Here is a 15,771-nt window from a genome sequence, read left to right on the forward strand (position 1 = left end):
TGCTGGATTATCATTGTAGGGGGCTTCTTCCTACCCTGGAGTATCTGGAATTCTGAAGTTTAAAACTGTTCAACTTTAAAAAGTCAAGAATATTTTTAGTCATTCTCTCTGGAGGGTTTCCCAATAATTCCTTTATTCCCCTTTCCTCAGTTCCTTTCAGCTATTAAGAGTGAAACTTCTGCCCTAGGACAGAAATAACACATTTCTAAACATATCTTCTTTCTTAAATCTTTTTTCAAGTCTTTTCTCAGAAAAGGGGGATGGGAAAGATAGTAAGAGAATCTTTTATAATAATTTTCCTGGAGTCAGTCAGTGGATATGACTTGGAGTAAAACATAGAAGGCATTTCTGTTCAATTAGGGTGATTCAAAGCTTAGAGAATTAATTAGGGAATCAACTAACGGAATCAATATGTAAAAAGTAATCCTGAACACTACACAAAAACATTAAGGCAAAATCTTAAAGAAAAACAAGTTATTAAGCAGCTGGGCTACATGCAGAGTATTGGGAGAGATATCAGGTTTAACAATAAGACAAGTTCCATATTCCCAATGATCTTTAAGGGATGGTGGAGTGTCTTATCCCCAAATTACACACATAATGTTACAGAATGAGTGCTTTAGAGAGCCACAAAAGGAAGCTTTGTTTTTTTTTAAAAAAATTAATTAATATTTATATAGCTTTTTAAAAGCTGTAGTATGCTCTTAAGTATATGATTTCATTTGATCCTCACAACTCTGGGAGGAAAGAGGTGCTATTATTACTACCATTTTATAGATGAGGAAAAGAAGACTAGAGAAGTTACATGAATCATCACTTAAGACAGGAATTGAACTAAGGTCTTCCTGACTCCAAGCCCAATACTAGATTCAGTGCATTGCCTTGATACTTGAGTAAGAGAGAAATGGTTTCTTAGAGGACTTGGCCTCCAGAATTTGGGAGGAGTTCAGTAGATGAAAGTGGCAGAGCATCCCAAGCATACAAAATAGTGTAAACTAATACAAAAGGGTTATGAATTAAAATAAGCTTCCAAGTTAAAGTTCAAAGCATGATCAATTTATTAGTAAATGAATTACCAATAAAGAATTTCTCAGCTTCCTAAGCAAAGCAAAGACCCCAGATGAAGGGATCAGTTCTCTTTTATAAAAGTTTTGGGGAGTATAGGACAAAGAAAAGAACTTAATGGAGGGGAAGCAAATTGTGATTGGTTAAAAGAGTTTAGCATCATGAAAGGCAAAATCAATGATTGGCTATAGAGCTTACGTGTAGGGAGACTAGACAACTTTGAAAGATAGTTTGGTGGGGTGTAAAAGTACTAGACCAGACTTCCTCAAGAATTAACAGATTTCCTTGAGGTGACAGTAAAATAGTGATTAGCAGAGAACTGGATTTTTAAACTCATTACAGCTCACCTGAATTCTGAACAAAGTTCAGATACAAAGGACCACAAATTAGGCAGTTAAGAGCAAAATCAACTGATAATGAATTGTATCAATTTTAAAAAGACATAAAATCAATCTGATCACATCAGTGGCATGTGAATACAAAGCATGTTCATTAGGGAGAAAAGTAATATCTTGTCCTTAGAGTCAAAAAACTGTTAGGGGTGAGCTCATTAAAAACAGGTTAGATGAAGAATATAATAGTGGGTCAAGTTGACTGCAGATTCAATATCAACCAATAACATGATGTGACTCATCCAAAAAGAAATAATATTGCCATCTTAAAGTGTTAGTACAGGAAAACCTGGAGGGAATTACTAGTTCCTACTGTATTTTAAAGTTTCACATGTTAAGAGGAGATTTGGAAAATGATCTCATCCAGAAAAACATAACCAGAATATTTAAGGGGTCAGAAAATCATGTCATAGAAGGAATGTTAAAATAGGAAAGTATGGTAGCTTTTGTTCAAGTATTTGAAGGACTATTACTTGAAGGAGGAGTTAGCCTTATTTGATGGAACGCTAAAACCAGAGCTGAGACCACTTAATGGGTACAAGTTACAATGAGACAGATCTCATCTCTGGTGAAGGAAGAACTTCCCTAGTATAGTAGTGATTGTTCCTGTCAGAGGCATTAAAGAGGAGATTGATGCGTTTGTTGATACAAAATAACCTTGAAGATTCCTTCCAACCTCCAAGATTCTAGGCTTCTAAGCATTTCATATTTGTAATAAAGCACCATTTTACCTGTAAGACAATTTTTTGGATGTGGAAAGTAGATCTATATATCACACTTCTGTGTCTTGAGATCTGGTCAGTAAGACTGAGAGGGACTGGACTAGACATTTAGAGACCTAGTCTTAAACTAAGCTTAATTTGCTAAGTGCTTTGGTATAAGTCATTTCCCCTTTTAAATTCACTGTATAAATTGGAGTGATTATTCTCCTCCTTCTCTGGGCCTATTCAGTTCTAAGGGAGTTGTTCTAGATGATGTCCAAGTTCCTTCTGGTTCCAACAACTGGTGATCATAGATCCCCATTGCTGTTTGAGAAGAAGCATTGGAAGTACTATATCAAGAATACAAATGTCTCAGTCCAAATCATTTTAGATTAAAACAATTGTGAAGAGTCACAATAAATGAGCCACAGTCTATTGATCCCAAGATGCCAGTGAAATGATGTAGGAATCTTGCCAACCACTGGATATTGTGTGGGTGTTGATAATTACCTTTGGAGAAATGAAGGTTACTTCCCTATAACCTGAATTCTCCAGGGAGTCCTCATCCATGCTTTATTTGTCAACAGGGAGCTCTTCTTTCCTTTGTTTTAGAGAAAATAGTTTAGAGTTAAAAGAAAACAACTATTTTGAGAGAGGTTAGCTGTTTGGAGACAGAGGTATGTTTGTATTACTCTTTACTTTCCTACTATTATGCAGTTTTTAATCCTTTCTATATTTAGCTGCTTTGTGATTTTTTTTTTTTTATACTCTTTATACTTTTGATGCTCCTGCATGGATTATTTGGCCTGGGGCATTATCATTATCATCACCACCACTACCAACAGACATTTATTGAGCACCTATATGTTCCCTCTAGTGAGCCTCAAGGAACTGAGGAAAGGGGAAGAAAGGCCTCTTAGGTACCTACTCTCCTGAAGAGGGGACCAGAAATTCTATGGGCTGATAAGCCTGAGCAGCTCTTAGTTCCAGATTCTCCAGGGTGACATTGCAGCCCACAGAGATAATCTGGTATGGATATACTTAAAGAGGAGCAGGTAAGTAACGTCTGTTTTTCTTGTAGAGACAAAAATTTACTATAAAATGAGCTTAGTGAGTAGTATTTATTGAGCTGCCTTTGGAACCATTTTTTCCCACCTTTCCTTTTAAGTTGCTGCTGGACTGTGGTTTGGGAAATGCCAGTACTTCGGAGAGTGGCACAGAAGCTGTTGTGGCTCAGCACAGGATACTGATCTTCTGCCAACTCAAAAGCATGCTGGACATAGTAGAACATGATCTTCTCAAACCTCACCTGCCCTCTGTCACATATCTACGGCTAGATGGAAGCATACCTGCCGGGCAAAGGCATTCCATTGTCTCACGGTAATTAAATGTTCTTGAAACTTGAAAATCACGGGATAGACTATAATGACATAAGTAGTTAGAAATACAATATTTCATCAAATCTTTTTTGGATAAGGAAGTGTTTATGAACATGATCTAAATTGCTAAATTTTCATTGCATAATTTAACAAAAATGTATATTCAGTAGATCTCTTGAATAATGTAATATCTTTGAAAAAACTTGATTATATTATTAAATCAGGGAATGTATGATCAATCAAAAGTACTATAGAATCATAATATGCAGTGATTAATTTGATAAGGGATGAGAAAAAGAACTAAATTAAGCAAGTTTGTGTTAAGTTTTCTCTATCAAAGATTTGACCAGAAATGTTAAATTATACAAATAAAAATCAGCCTCTGAATTTTGCCTTGTTCTAAGTAAATTGTATAAGCTTTCTTGGTTCTTATATTATATTCTTAACCCACATTGAGCTTTTTATCTATAAAACCCCCCAGATTTTCTTCAGAAAAACATGCTTAGCCATTTCCTCCCCATCTTATATTTATTAAATTAATTTTTTGAACCAAAGTATATTACTTTAAATTTATCCCTGTTAAATGTCATCATCTAGGCTTTTAAACAATGTTCTAGTCTTTGGAGAGCTAATTATCCTTATTAGATATCCCGTATAATTATATAGCATTTGATATATTTATCTCCTTATTGCTTGATTTGCAAATGTGGTAGGCATGATATCTGTATCTTTATCTAGTTTATTGATAGAATTATGAAGCAAGAAAGGATCATGCACAGAATCCTAGGCTCCTTCCCTGGGAACCGTCTTCCAAGTTAATATTGAACCATTAACGACCACTTTTGGGATGCAGACATTCAATCCATTTCACTTACCCAACTATACTTTTACAGCCTATATCAAGAATGACTTGAGATGGGGCAGCTAGGTGGCACAGTGGTTAGAGTACCAGCCCTGAACTCAGGAAGACCTGAGTTTAAATCTGGCTTCAGACACTTCACACTTCTTGGCTATGAGACCCTGGGCAAGTCACTTAACCCCAACTGCCTCAGTCAAAAAAAATAAATAAATAATGACTTGAAAAATTTTATCAATGCTTTGTTTAAATTCTAGGTAAATTGTCTGTACAGCATACCATTAATCTCAGCCAATCTAGTAACACTATCAAAAAAGGAAATAAGATTCATTTCTCATGACCTAATCTTGGCCTAGTCTTGTTGCCTCTTTGTTACCATCACTCATTTTCTTATCTACCTATCCTTTTAATTGTTCATTCTAAAATTTACTCGGGAATCTCTCCTCATTCCAGATCTACTTGAGATCTGAAGATGTCATGAGATAATAAATGTAACATAAATTATACAACATATATTTTACTTAGTGCCAGGCACTCTGCTAATTACTAGAGATACAAAGAAAGGTATAAATTAACCCCTGTTTTCAAGGAGCTTCAAATCTATTGGTAGAGACAGCATGCAAACAAGATATTTAGAGGACAACTTGGAAATAATCATGGAGTGAAGACATTAGTATTGAGGGGGATTGGGAAAGGCTTCTTGCAGAAAGGGGAATTTTACCTAAGAATTGAAGAAAACCACAAGAGAAGAAGATGAAGAGGGGAGACAGCTAATGAAAATGCCCAGATTTAGTTGATGAATTAAATGAGCAATGATAAGTAGGCGAGAGTACATGGAAAGAGAGTGTGTAAAGTCTGAGAACATTGGAAAGGGAGGGGAGAATTAGGCCAATGAATATCTTTGAATGCCAAATAGCGGTTTTTATGTTTTGTTCTGGAGATGATAAAGGAGCACAGGAGTTGATTGAAAAGGGGTAGTGTTTCCTATTTTTGCCTCTGCCTAAGGAAGATCAGCTTGACAGTTAAGTAGAATATGAAGTAGAGTGAAAAGCGCCTTGAGGCAAAGATGAATTTTTCCTCCTTTCCCTCCCTCACCAACATGGTCACCAGTGGTTCATGTGTGAGGTGATGAGAGCTTATGCCAGAGTGGTGGCAATGGCAGGGCATAGAAGGAGGCATATTTCAGAAATATCATGGAGGTAGAAACAATTGGCCATGGCTGCTGATTGGATATGAGGAATGAAAAGTCAAGGCCAAAGCTTAGGTTAAACCTTGATGACTAAGAAGGTGGTCGTACTTCCAAAACCAATCAGACAATTAAGAAGAGAAAAGGGTTAAAGGCATCTTAGATTTGAAATGGGACATTCACTTGGAGATAACCAGTAAGCAGTTAGAGATGGAAAATTGTAAGTCAGTGGAGAAATTTGGGCTAGGTCAGTGGATCATGGGCATAGAGATGATCATTGACATCCTATAAGTTGATGAGATCACCAAGCAAAGTAGTATGCTAGGAAAAGTGGACATAGGACAGAGTCTTGGGGAATACTCAGTGAAGAAAACTGAGGAAAAGTCAGATAGGATGGGGAAGAACTAACAGTTTCACAAAATACTGGAGAGATGAGAGCAATAAGGAGAAAATGGTGATCAGCAGTATCAAAGGCTGCAGAAAGAGTGAGGATTGAGAAAAGGTCGTTACATATTGATAATTAAGAGATCATTGGTAGCTTTGGAAAGAATGGTTTCAGCTGAATGAGGATGTTTGAAACCATACTATAGAATTAAGAAAGCAATAAAAAAAAAAAGTGAACACTACTCTTGTAGATGGCCTTCTTTAGAGTTTAACCAGGGAAAGGAGAGAGCTAAAATGACAACTGGTGGAGAATGGATGGAGGGAGTGATTTTTTTTGAGGTGAAGTGAGATTTGAGCTTGTTTGTAAGGCAAGAGAATCAGCTAAGAGACAGGGAGAAGAGATGGAAGAGATATATGTAAAATGGTTTGGCTTAGCAGTGATAATGGCTATTTTTTATGAGACTGGGTAAAAGGAACAGATAGTAATAGAAGCCATTTTGAGTGAGATGGAAAGGGGAGTTAATGTAATTTCTCAGTTATAAATCTGGTTCTAAGTTATGAAGTTGTTATAACTGAAGTTACAAGTTTCAGAGTTCAAAACTCTGAAAACCAATTATATAAATTAGCAGATGGCTCACAATATTTTACAGACATTTTTAACTTTTTCAGTTTTCTACTCTCAAGTTCTTGGCAATGGCCTCCTTTTTCTCTCCCCCTTTCAAGGAAATATGAGACAATGTTGTTCCTGGGAGTGCAGAAAAGGGATCCTATTAGGTTTGAGGAAGAGTGAAGGGGTTTAGTATGTTTAAGTACAGTGAGTGGTATAAGAACTTAAGAAGATGGAGGGACTGTTTTGCTGCAGTGAAGACTAAGATGAAATTAACATAAATTTGTATTAGAGTCACTTCATTGATATTCTCTAGCCATTTTCATCCGCACATAAATGATACTGAAGATTTAGGGATAATGGGAATAATCCAAGATTTGCCAAGATTTGGCAGGTAGTGATAGGAAAAGAGAGCAAGAGGCGTAAGAAAACAATATGGAATTACACAGTTCATCAAGAGATTAAGATGAGGAAGGGAGAAGAGTAGAGCCAGGACAAAGGTGATGGCCTGGGAGAGACCTAAGGGAGATGGAGAAGGAGTAAGGTCACAGTGAGCTTTGACAGATGGTAGAATTCTGTAAAGACAATATATTCACATCTTTACATAATTGGGAAGAAAAATACTATTAAATTGGGAGGGGGGAACAATGTTCAGCTTCTCCCAGGTGATTATTTTAGAAATTTACCTAGAGTAATAAGATTTAAAAATATTTGCCTAATATCAACAGTTTTTATTAAACGATTTGCATTCTATTATGTAGGAGATTTAGGAAGAAGGATTTTAATTTTTCTCTTTCCTCTTCCCCTCCTTCCATTTTTGTGTTTAGGTTCAACAATGACCCATCCATAGATGTTCTTTTACTGACTACACATGTTGGTGGACTGGGTCTTAACTTAACAGGAGCTGATACAGTTGTATTTGTTGAGCATGACTGGAATCCTATGAGAGATTTACAAGCAATGGATAGAGCACATCGTATTGGCCAGGTAAACTGCCCATTGCAATGTTGCCATATCTTTTGAGATGTGAATTCTTGTTCCTGATATTACTGTAAACCCTTTTTAAAGTCTAAGATTAAAAAGTTCACTATTATTTCCCCAAAGATCCTTCACAATTGTTCTGGTAAATCTGTCCAATATTTTATGTTATAATTTATAGCTGTTAATCATCATTTCTCCCTTCAGAAACGAGTTGTTAATGTATATCGATTAATAACAAGAGGAACATTGGAAGAGAAAATAATGGGTTTGCAGAAATTCAAAATGAATATTGCAAATACAGTTATTAGCCAAGAGAATGCTAGTCTGCAGAGCATGGGGACCGATCAACTTCTGGACCTGTTTACTCTTGATAAGGTAAAAAAATTTGTTTTTCAATTTGTCATGAATCAAAATATATCACTCATTTTTGTCATCTATTTGTATGTCCAGAGAAGCTTGGTTGATACAATTCTGGTTCATTGTCTATGAGGACATATTAGGATAGCATAAGGAAAGTTACATTTTGTTCAGTGGTGACTTAGGTACCATATTTTAGAAATATTAATATATGGATAGTAACCCTAAGTATCTCCTAGCAATCTAGAAATCATTGCTGAGGAAACCCTGAGCTTGTCAGATTTTGGTGCTTTCTTGTGGAGATTTGCCATCCTGGTAGTGTTTTATGCTTGTTATCCTTTCTTATTGTCTTTTAGGAGCTCCAGATGTCTGGATAGTTAGATAAATATCAGAGGTCTTTGACCATGACTGACTTGACATTGCCCTCTTGATTATTTTCCAGCCAAAATATTTGTGAGCTGAAAATTCTGAAGAATCAGAAATACTCACTTATTATTGTCTTAGACTCCCATCAAATTAGGGTGCCAATCAAATCCCAATATTGACATCACTCCAAAGAAAATTTACATGTTACAAAACTTTGTATTTTTCTAGAAAAAACTCATTAATATTAGTTAACTGTACTTGATGTATTTTAACTGCAAATTCTTACATTAAAAATCTAATTCTAGTATGATATATTTTCTTAATGTGCTGAGGTGTAGTAGTATCCAATAATTTACCCATTCTTCTACATTCCTTTTCTCATTTCACATGTCACTATTTTATACCACCTCCCTGTATGTGTACTTGTCAAGATATTCTAGTGTGCCCCAGGACTACTGGATCTCTATACCCACCCTGTAGCTGAACCTTCCTATATGTGCTATCTTCCTCAACTAGAGCTTGTTCATAGCAGGGAATGCTTTCTTTTTTCTCTTTGTACCTTAACCCTGAGCTCAGTGCTTTGTTTATAGGGAACACTTCATAAATTGGTGGTTTTTTTCCCGCCATTTATTCATAGTTTAGAGAAGGAAAATGTGTGACAGTTAATGCTGTTCTTAGCCTTGTACTGTTCAACCATTTCTTCAGGCTTTGTTAAAACTATAGATGGCATGCCTATCATATTTGCAGATGACATAAAAATGGAAGAGAAAGCTTCTTTAATATGTTGCTTAACAAAGATGTCAGTAACTTAGAAGAATATAGCATTGCTAATGATGTGAGATTTAAATAACATTCTTGGGTTCAGAAAATCACTTGTACAAGTACAAAATGGAGGTGGTGTTTACATCCAATAGCCCATGTGAAATAAAGGGAGGTTGGGCTCAGTAGTTAGTGGACTGTGAGCTCAGTTGAATCAGCAGTGCAGTTTAGAGGCCAAAAAAGTGCGAATTTGATCTTTGGCTGCATCAAGTGAGGTACAATATCCTGAAGATAGGGAGAGAGGTGTGATCTCATTGTACTTAGTCCTGGGCAAGTCCTTTGTGAACAGGTAAGTGTGTAGAAAGTGCAACATTTGGAAAACATAAATAAAGTGCCATAAGAGGACTGAATGAAAGAATTTAAAATGTTTAACCAAGAGAAGAGAAAATTTATGTGGAATATAGTAGGTGGATTATACATTCTGCTTGGCATTTTCTCGTGAAAGTACTTTTTATTTCCTAGTTCATTAAAGGATTATAAGATTTCCATGGGAAGAGACATTCCAGATGGTAAAATTAGGACCTAAGAATGGAAGTTATAGAGAGGTTGATTTGGACTCAGTATAAGAAAAAATTTTCTAACGATAGGAAAAGCTGACTTGTAAGAAAATTTCCCACCACTGAAAATGTTTGAGAGAGATAAGACTACCTATCACAGAAGTTACAGGGAAGATTTCTTATCCTGTGGGAGATTGGTACCTAGATAACTTCTAAACTGACTTCCAGCTCTAAAATTCTGTGGGGGAAAAAAGTCAGAGGGCAGAAATTGAGAGACAGTTTCTAAATATGAGTCATTATAAATGTGATCTGTAATATTTCTACAGTGACATTTCTCTGCCTGTAATTAAGAGGAAAATGTTGCCAGTACCATTGGCTAATCCTGAGTTTTAATATATTTAGATAGAAAACAAAAAGAGAAAGCAATGAAGAAATAAAGTGATTAAAAATAGTTTAATATATTTGGAATAATTGTATTGATTTCTGAAGTGATTTTCATTCTTTCTTTTAAGGATGGAAAAGTGGAAAAAGCAAATACCTCGACAACTTCTGGAAAAGCAAGTATGAAATCAATCCTGGAGAACCTCAGTGATCTTTGGGATCAAGATCAATATGACACTGAGTACAGTCTTGAAAATTTTATGCATTCTCTCAAATAACTGTCAATTCTTGTTAAAGCAACTGCTGCTAGATTAATTACATTTCTGCTGATATTCAGCAAATTTCAAAGTTTATGGAGAACATTTAGCTCATTGTGTAAATAGATTGGAAAAAAGAATCAGCATGATTCTAGAACTTGTTCCACTGGGGGGAACAAGTTAACTCTGTCTTAAAACTTTGCACTGTATTAAACTTAAATTTTAATGTGAAGTGGTTTGAATTTTTATATACTGAAGAGACCCAGAGAGAGGGGCAGCCACACAGGGTTTACACATGCTACCAAATGGTGTTCTCATTGGGAATGAGCCCGCATGTCATGGTGTACACAATCACTTTGTACAGGAGCATTTCCATGAGTACTTTAGGTTGTTCATGTACATTTTTTTTCTTTTAAATGGAACCTGTTTAAAAATGATAGAATTTTTCACTATCAGAAATTCAGATGAGCCATAATTTTAAGATAGTCATCATTAATATTGGTCAATCTTAGAAGCCAGAAAGAATGTTAGGAACTGAACTAATTATCTGTATGCAAACCTTTATATATTTAATGCAAAATTTTTGACATCATTTTGTCAATTTTTTAAAAATATAATATGGGCTATTCTAAATACAGGTAATGGGCTTTTTAAAGCCACTTTTGCATCCTATTAAGAGGGTGTGCTTTTTTTTAATTTATCCAAAGGCTAGACTATAGCCTGACTTAAAGAACATAGGTTTCAATGGTATATAAATATATTATATATATATATATAATATATATATTTTTTGTAACTAAAAACTGTATACAAAAGTATACAAATAGGAGTTTTTCAAGAATTAGATTTTACACTGTTTAGAATTCCAAAAACCTATGCTGAAAAGACTGTTTACTGTATTAGTGCATGACTTGAGGAAAATATTTCCTTTACATACATAGATATACATGAGAATAGACATATCTATATACATAGAAATACCTACACTATACCCCAGGGATAGAGTACTGCCACTGAAATCATGTAACTATATTAGGCAATAATAATAGCTGGGAATGAGGATGTATTAACTATACACTAGACAGTGTTATCAAAGAGAACCCAATGGGGAGGGTGGAGTGTATTTTATAGATATAGATATGCATGTATATACACATACAGAGTTTTATAACTTTATCACAGACATGTGGAAAGAGAGAAGGGAGAAATGTCTACATAATACATATATGGAATAAATGTGTGTGTGTATGTGTGTGTACATATATATATATATGTGTGTGTGTGTGTGTGTATATATATATATATATATATATATATATATATATATATATATATATATATACACACACACACACACACATATAAATATATATGTATGGAATTCCAATTTGTGTGAGGCTTGTGGCTTGCCTTGCACTTGGCATCAATTGAAAGACCACCAGACCTCTGCTGTGTAAAATCACACGTGTTTTGTTTAATAACATAAAACGTTAGCCTGTTTGACAGCATTTAGATGAGGACATTTGTCACATTTCAAGTAGCTATTACAGCTACATTGTAACATTAAATTTAGCATTCCATAAAAGAATAATAAAAATAAAATTGGAAATACAAAATAAATGTGTGTACTTGTATATTCATCAAAAAGTTAAGAGCTGAAACATTGCTTTGAACTATGTTTTTAATGTTCTTAATTCAAGTACATTGTTTCTGAGAATTTGTTTCATTGCAGTTTGAGAATCTTCTTTTCCTTAGAAGTGCATTTTGGTGTAGCAAACAGGGCTTTTTGCTTGGATTCGGTGCACTGGAGTTCGAATTTCACTTCACATATATACTGCCTGTGTAATCTTGGGACGTTACATAAACCTTTCAGTTTCCTCCTCCGTAATAATGGAGATGATAATGCTTGCACTATCTACCTCATGGGGTCATTTTGGGAGAAAGCTCTCTCATTGCCAGCCTAGTCCCACATAAATGTGAGTTGTTATTTATCAGCTTTTGGTCACTTGTACTTCACAGATTAAAGAGGGGACCAAAAGATAAAATGTGAATTTGTATGTCACAGATTAGCTTAGTGCCAATGAGTGTGCTTGAAAGTGTTCTTTCTTATCACATAGGAAATTTTGAGGATTTTTTGTTCATTTAGTGTTTGAACTTTATACTATAAGAATCCTTTGCAGTTACTAAAGCATGAGAAACTTCATTGTATTTTCACATACAAAATAAGACTAAACCTGATACTTTAAAAATGAGATGGGAGAGAGCATTTGCCTATTTCTTGTATAAAATTTGTTTCTGTCACATTGAGGAAATTGTGCATTATACACATTTTAGATCATGAAGAATAACTCAGAGCAGTGATGTCTTTGGGCTGACATGGGCCCCAGTTTCTACCATCTATAAAAACAGAGATTGAATTTAGGGGCATCTTGTGTCTGGCCCATCTCTGAATCTGAGGGTCTTCCTCTAAGGTAAAGCTGCTTGTACTGTGGCTCGCGACTGAATGTGGGGATTATGAAAAATTGGGCAGCAGGAAAAGGTTTCAGAACAAAATGACCACAAACTAATTCAAAATCCAGTGTGTGATGAATCCCAGATGTCTATGGCAGCACTTGCCTGTGATCACACACAGCTTCATGCAGCCTTGGTTCTGAACACATAACATGCACTCTGAGCCTCCTGCAGAAATGCTGCCCCAAAAATCCTCAACTCAGATGTGAGAAGGGGTCACAAGTTTAAGAATCCCTCCTCTAAAGGAGAAGAGACCTCAGTGGCCGTCCACCTAGGCCTTCCTGTCTCTGATCAGTAATCCCTTTTATTATGTTCCAATAGCTATTCACTTAGCCTTCACTTGAAACTCACTTATTAGGAGGAAACCTGCCCTATTTAGATTCTGAGGAAGTTTTTCTCCTGTTGAACCTGACCATAATTTTGATCTGCAGCTTATAGTTCTGCCGTTTGGAGCTTGTCTCATCATTCTTCCACAAGATAGATAATCTTTCAAATAGAATTGGGAGAGATTATAGAGATCAAAAGCTCAACCTCTATTTATTTTTTACAGAGGGGGAAACTGAGGCCAAAAGAGGTGAAGTGACTTTTCCAAAATCATTTAGATAGTAAGTAGCTGGGCTCATCCAGCCCCAGTCAGCGCATTGTAGCACAGGTCCTGACACCTGGTAAATGCTTCATAAAAGGCTTATTGACTGACTGTAGGAAGGAGAAGTTGCAATGAGATGGAAAAAATACTACACAGGCTTCTGGCATTGATTAGCTGTTTAATACTGGGCATAGAACTACCACATCTCTGAACCTCAATCTCCTCATCTATAAAACCGGAGATAAATATCTCTAGCACCTGTCTCAGGATGGTGATAAGGTACAGATGAGATTTTTTTTTTAAGGTACTTCATGAACCTTCAAACACCAAGAAAAGTCATCTATTATACTCACTGCTGCTTCATACCAGAATAGGTCACTTGTGTAGGAATTTTATTAATAATGAAGCCAAAATGTGCCACCACCTTTGTCCAGGGGAAGATATATTTATATCCCCAAATGCCCCATTGCTGTTTGGGTCCTGCAGCATAGTAAGAGGCAGATTAGTTGTTTTCCTTTCAAAGAAGGGCCCTTTCCATGGTGCATATTAATATTCTCAGGTTTCAGGGTCCAGGTATAACTCTGGTTGACAAGATCAGTTCTGTAGTTAAAAGTGTATGTTTAATATTTCTGCCTTTCTGCATCTATTTATGAATATTTGTGTCCTGGCAAGGTGTTTAATTTTTGTATATGTACAGTTATCTGAAAAATACGTATCTTGATATTCCCATTCAGTATTTGCAGGAGGTCTATCATCTAGTTTTTCCATCCTTCTGTTCAAATCCATAGTTTCCTTCTAGTTATCTTATCAATAGATTTATTAAATTCCAAAAGAATAGTCTCCTACAATTACTGTCTCATATTTCTATGCATTTGAGTTAATTTTTACTTTTAAGTGCTTACTATGCCATTTGTTGTACATATATTTACTGATATTGTATTATCTATGGTGCCTTTAAGCATGATGTAGTTTCCCTGTTTGTCGCTCTTTGACAACACCATTTTTACTATTGCCTTATCAGAAATCATGATTGCAACTCCTTCTTTGGATTCAGATGAAGTATAATAATAAATGTTGTTTCAGCGCCTCACTTTAAATCTCTGTTTTCCCTGTTATAAGTTTGTTTCTTATATGTAACAAATTGTTGCAGTCTATTTTCCCTAATCCATTCTGTAATTTTCTTCCACATTAGAGTGTTAATTCCATTAACATTCTGTCTTATGATTGTTGTTTTTTTTTTCCCCCATCAAATGCTCTTATATGGCCTTAATTTTTTTTTCAATCAACAGAATACTGTACACCTTGTTCTGCTTGAAACAATCTATTCCCAGTTTTTACTCTTATATAGGAACCATCTCCCTATACTCCTAATACTGTGTTCCCCCTCTCTTTCACCCACTCAAATCTTCAATTTCTATTTTTATTATTGTAATCTTTACCATCTCTCCCTTGTTCAGCCCAGATAAAAACATAATGTAGGATCCTTCATCCCCTTCTAAGCTCTTTACTCCCTCTACTCCCCTTCAACTGATCCATTCTCTCCATCACCTTCCCATTCATCTCCCTTTCTCTTGATAATCTTTCCATAAGGTGGAAGTTCTGTTACTTATAAAACATGAACATTGTCCTCACTCATTTAGTGAATTATATTTGCTTTTATAAGTATTTTGCATTTTCTTATGTATGTATATATTGTATCTTTCTAGTAGAATGTATGTTCTTTGAGGTTAAGAATTGTTTTGCTTTTGCCTTTGTATCCCCAATACATAGCACATGCAACGTAGTCATTTAATAAATATTTATTGAATTGAATTAATACTATTTGGACTTGTTTACCTTGCTTAGTTTGTTTTGCTTTAGTTTGGTTAAGTTAATGAATGTGTATGTTAAAATACCTGTGTAAATGTATTTTTCAGAGAGCGTGATTGAAAGTCTGTGTTCTTGCTAAAGAAGTATCTTGTCTCATAAAAAGAGTGTGTTTAGTTTTGCTTAATGTTATTTTTTAAAGACACTTTTCTTTGTTTTTTGCTAAATTATGTTACAGCCTTTGATTATCACGGATAACTAATCCAGCAAATTTAAAATTGATGTTTCTTGATATGTAAATTGTTACTTGGCTACCTGTGATTCTCCTTTTGATTGTTGGCAACCTCTTTTCTAAGTGATTTGAAGTAGGATTCCTCTCTGCCAATGTAATATGGATTCCATTTTATCCTGGAGTTTTGAAGTTTTATTTGTTTGTTTGTTTTTTTAATATCAAGCTTAAGTTGATGTATTTGCTTCTTTGAAACTTCTAATCAATATTGCTGTTTCTGCCCTTTAGGACCACACAAGACTAATCTAATCTCTTTTCAATGGGGCCACCTCATTGACACCTCAGTCTAAACATCTCTGATTCCTGCACCTGATAGACTAGAAGCTTTTCACCATCTTGGTTGATGACCGT

The 15,771-nt window shown here is 35.2% G+C and overlaps 1 protein-coding gene across 1 annotated transcript in view; it reads left to right on the forward strand.

Moving 5' to 3' along the window:
* The window catches only part of BTAF1 (B-TFIID TATA-box binding protein associated factor 1), a 107,989-nt gene extending 97,532 nt beyond the window's left edge, over positions 1-10,457 (forward strand). Inside the window, 4 exon segments of the mRNA XM_074295862.1 lie at positions 3,327-3,538; positions 7,398-7,557; positions 7,756-7,926; positions 10,103-10,457. Of these exon segments, the coding sequence (XP_074151963.1) occupies positions 3,327-3,538; positions 7,398-7,557; positions 7,756-7,926; positions 10,103-10,249 (690 nt within the window). The 3' untranslated portion in view covers positions 10,250-10,457.
* The last annotated feature ends 5,314 nt before the right edge of the window (positions 10,458-15,771 follow it).

The sequence above is a fragment of the Sminthopsis crassicaudata genome, chromosome 2, assembly GCF_048593235.1.
Source record: "Sminthopsis crassicaudata isolate SCR6 chromosome 2, ASM4859323v1, whole genome shotgun sequence".
Taxonomy (NCBI): domain Eukaryota; kingdom Metazoa; phylum Chordata; class Mammalia; order Dasyuromorphia; family Dasyuridae; genus Sminthopsis; species Sminthopsis crassicaudata.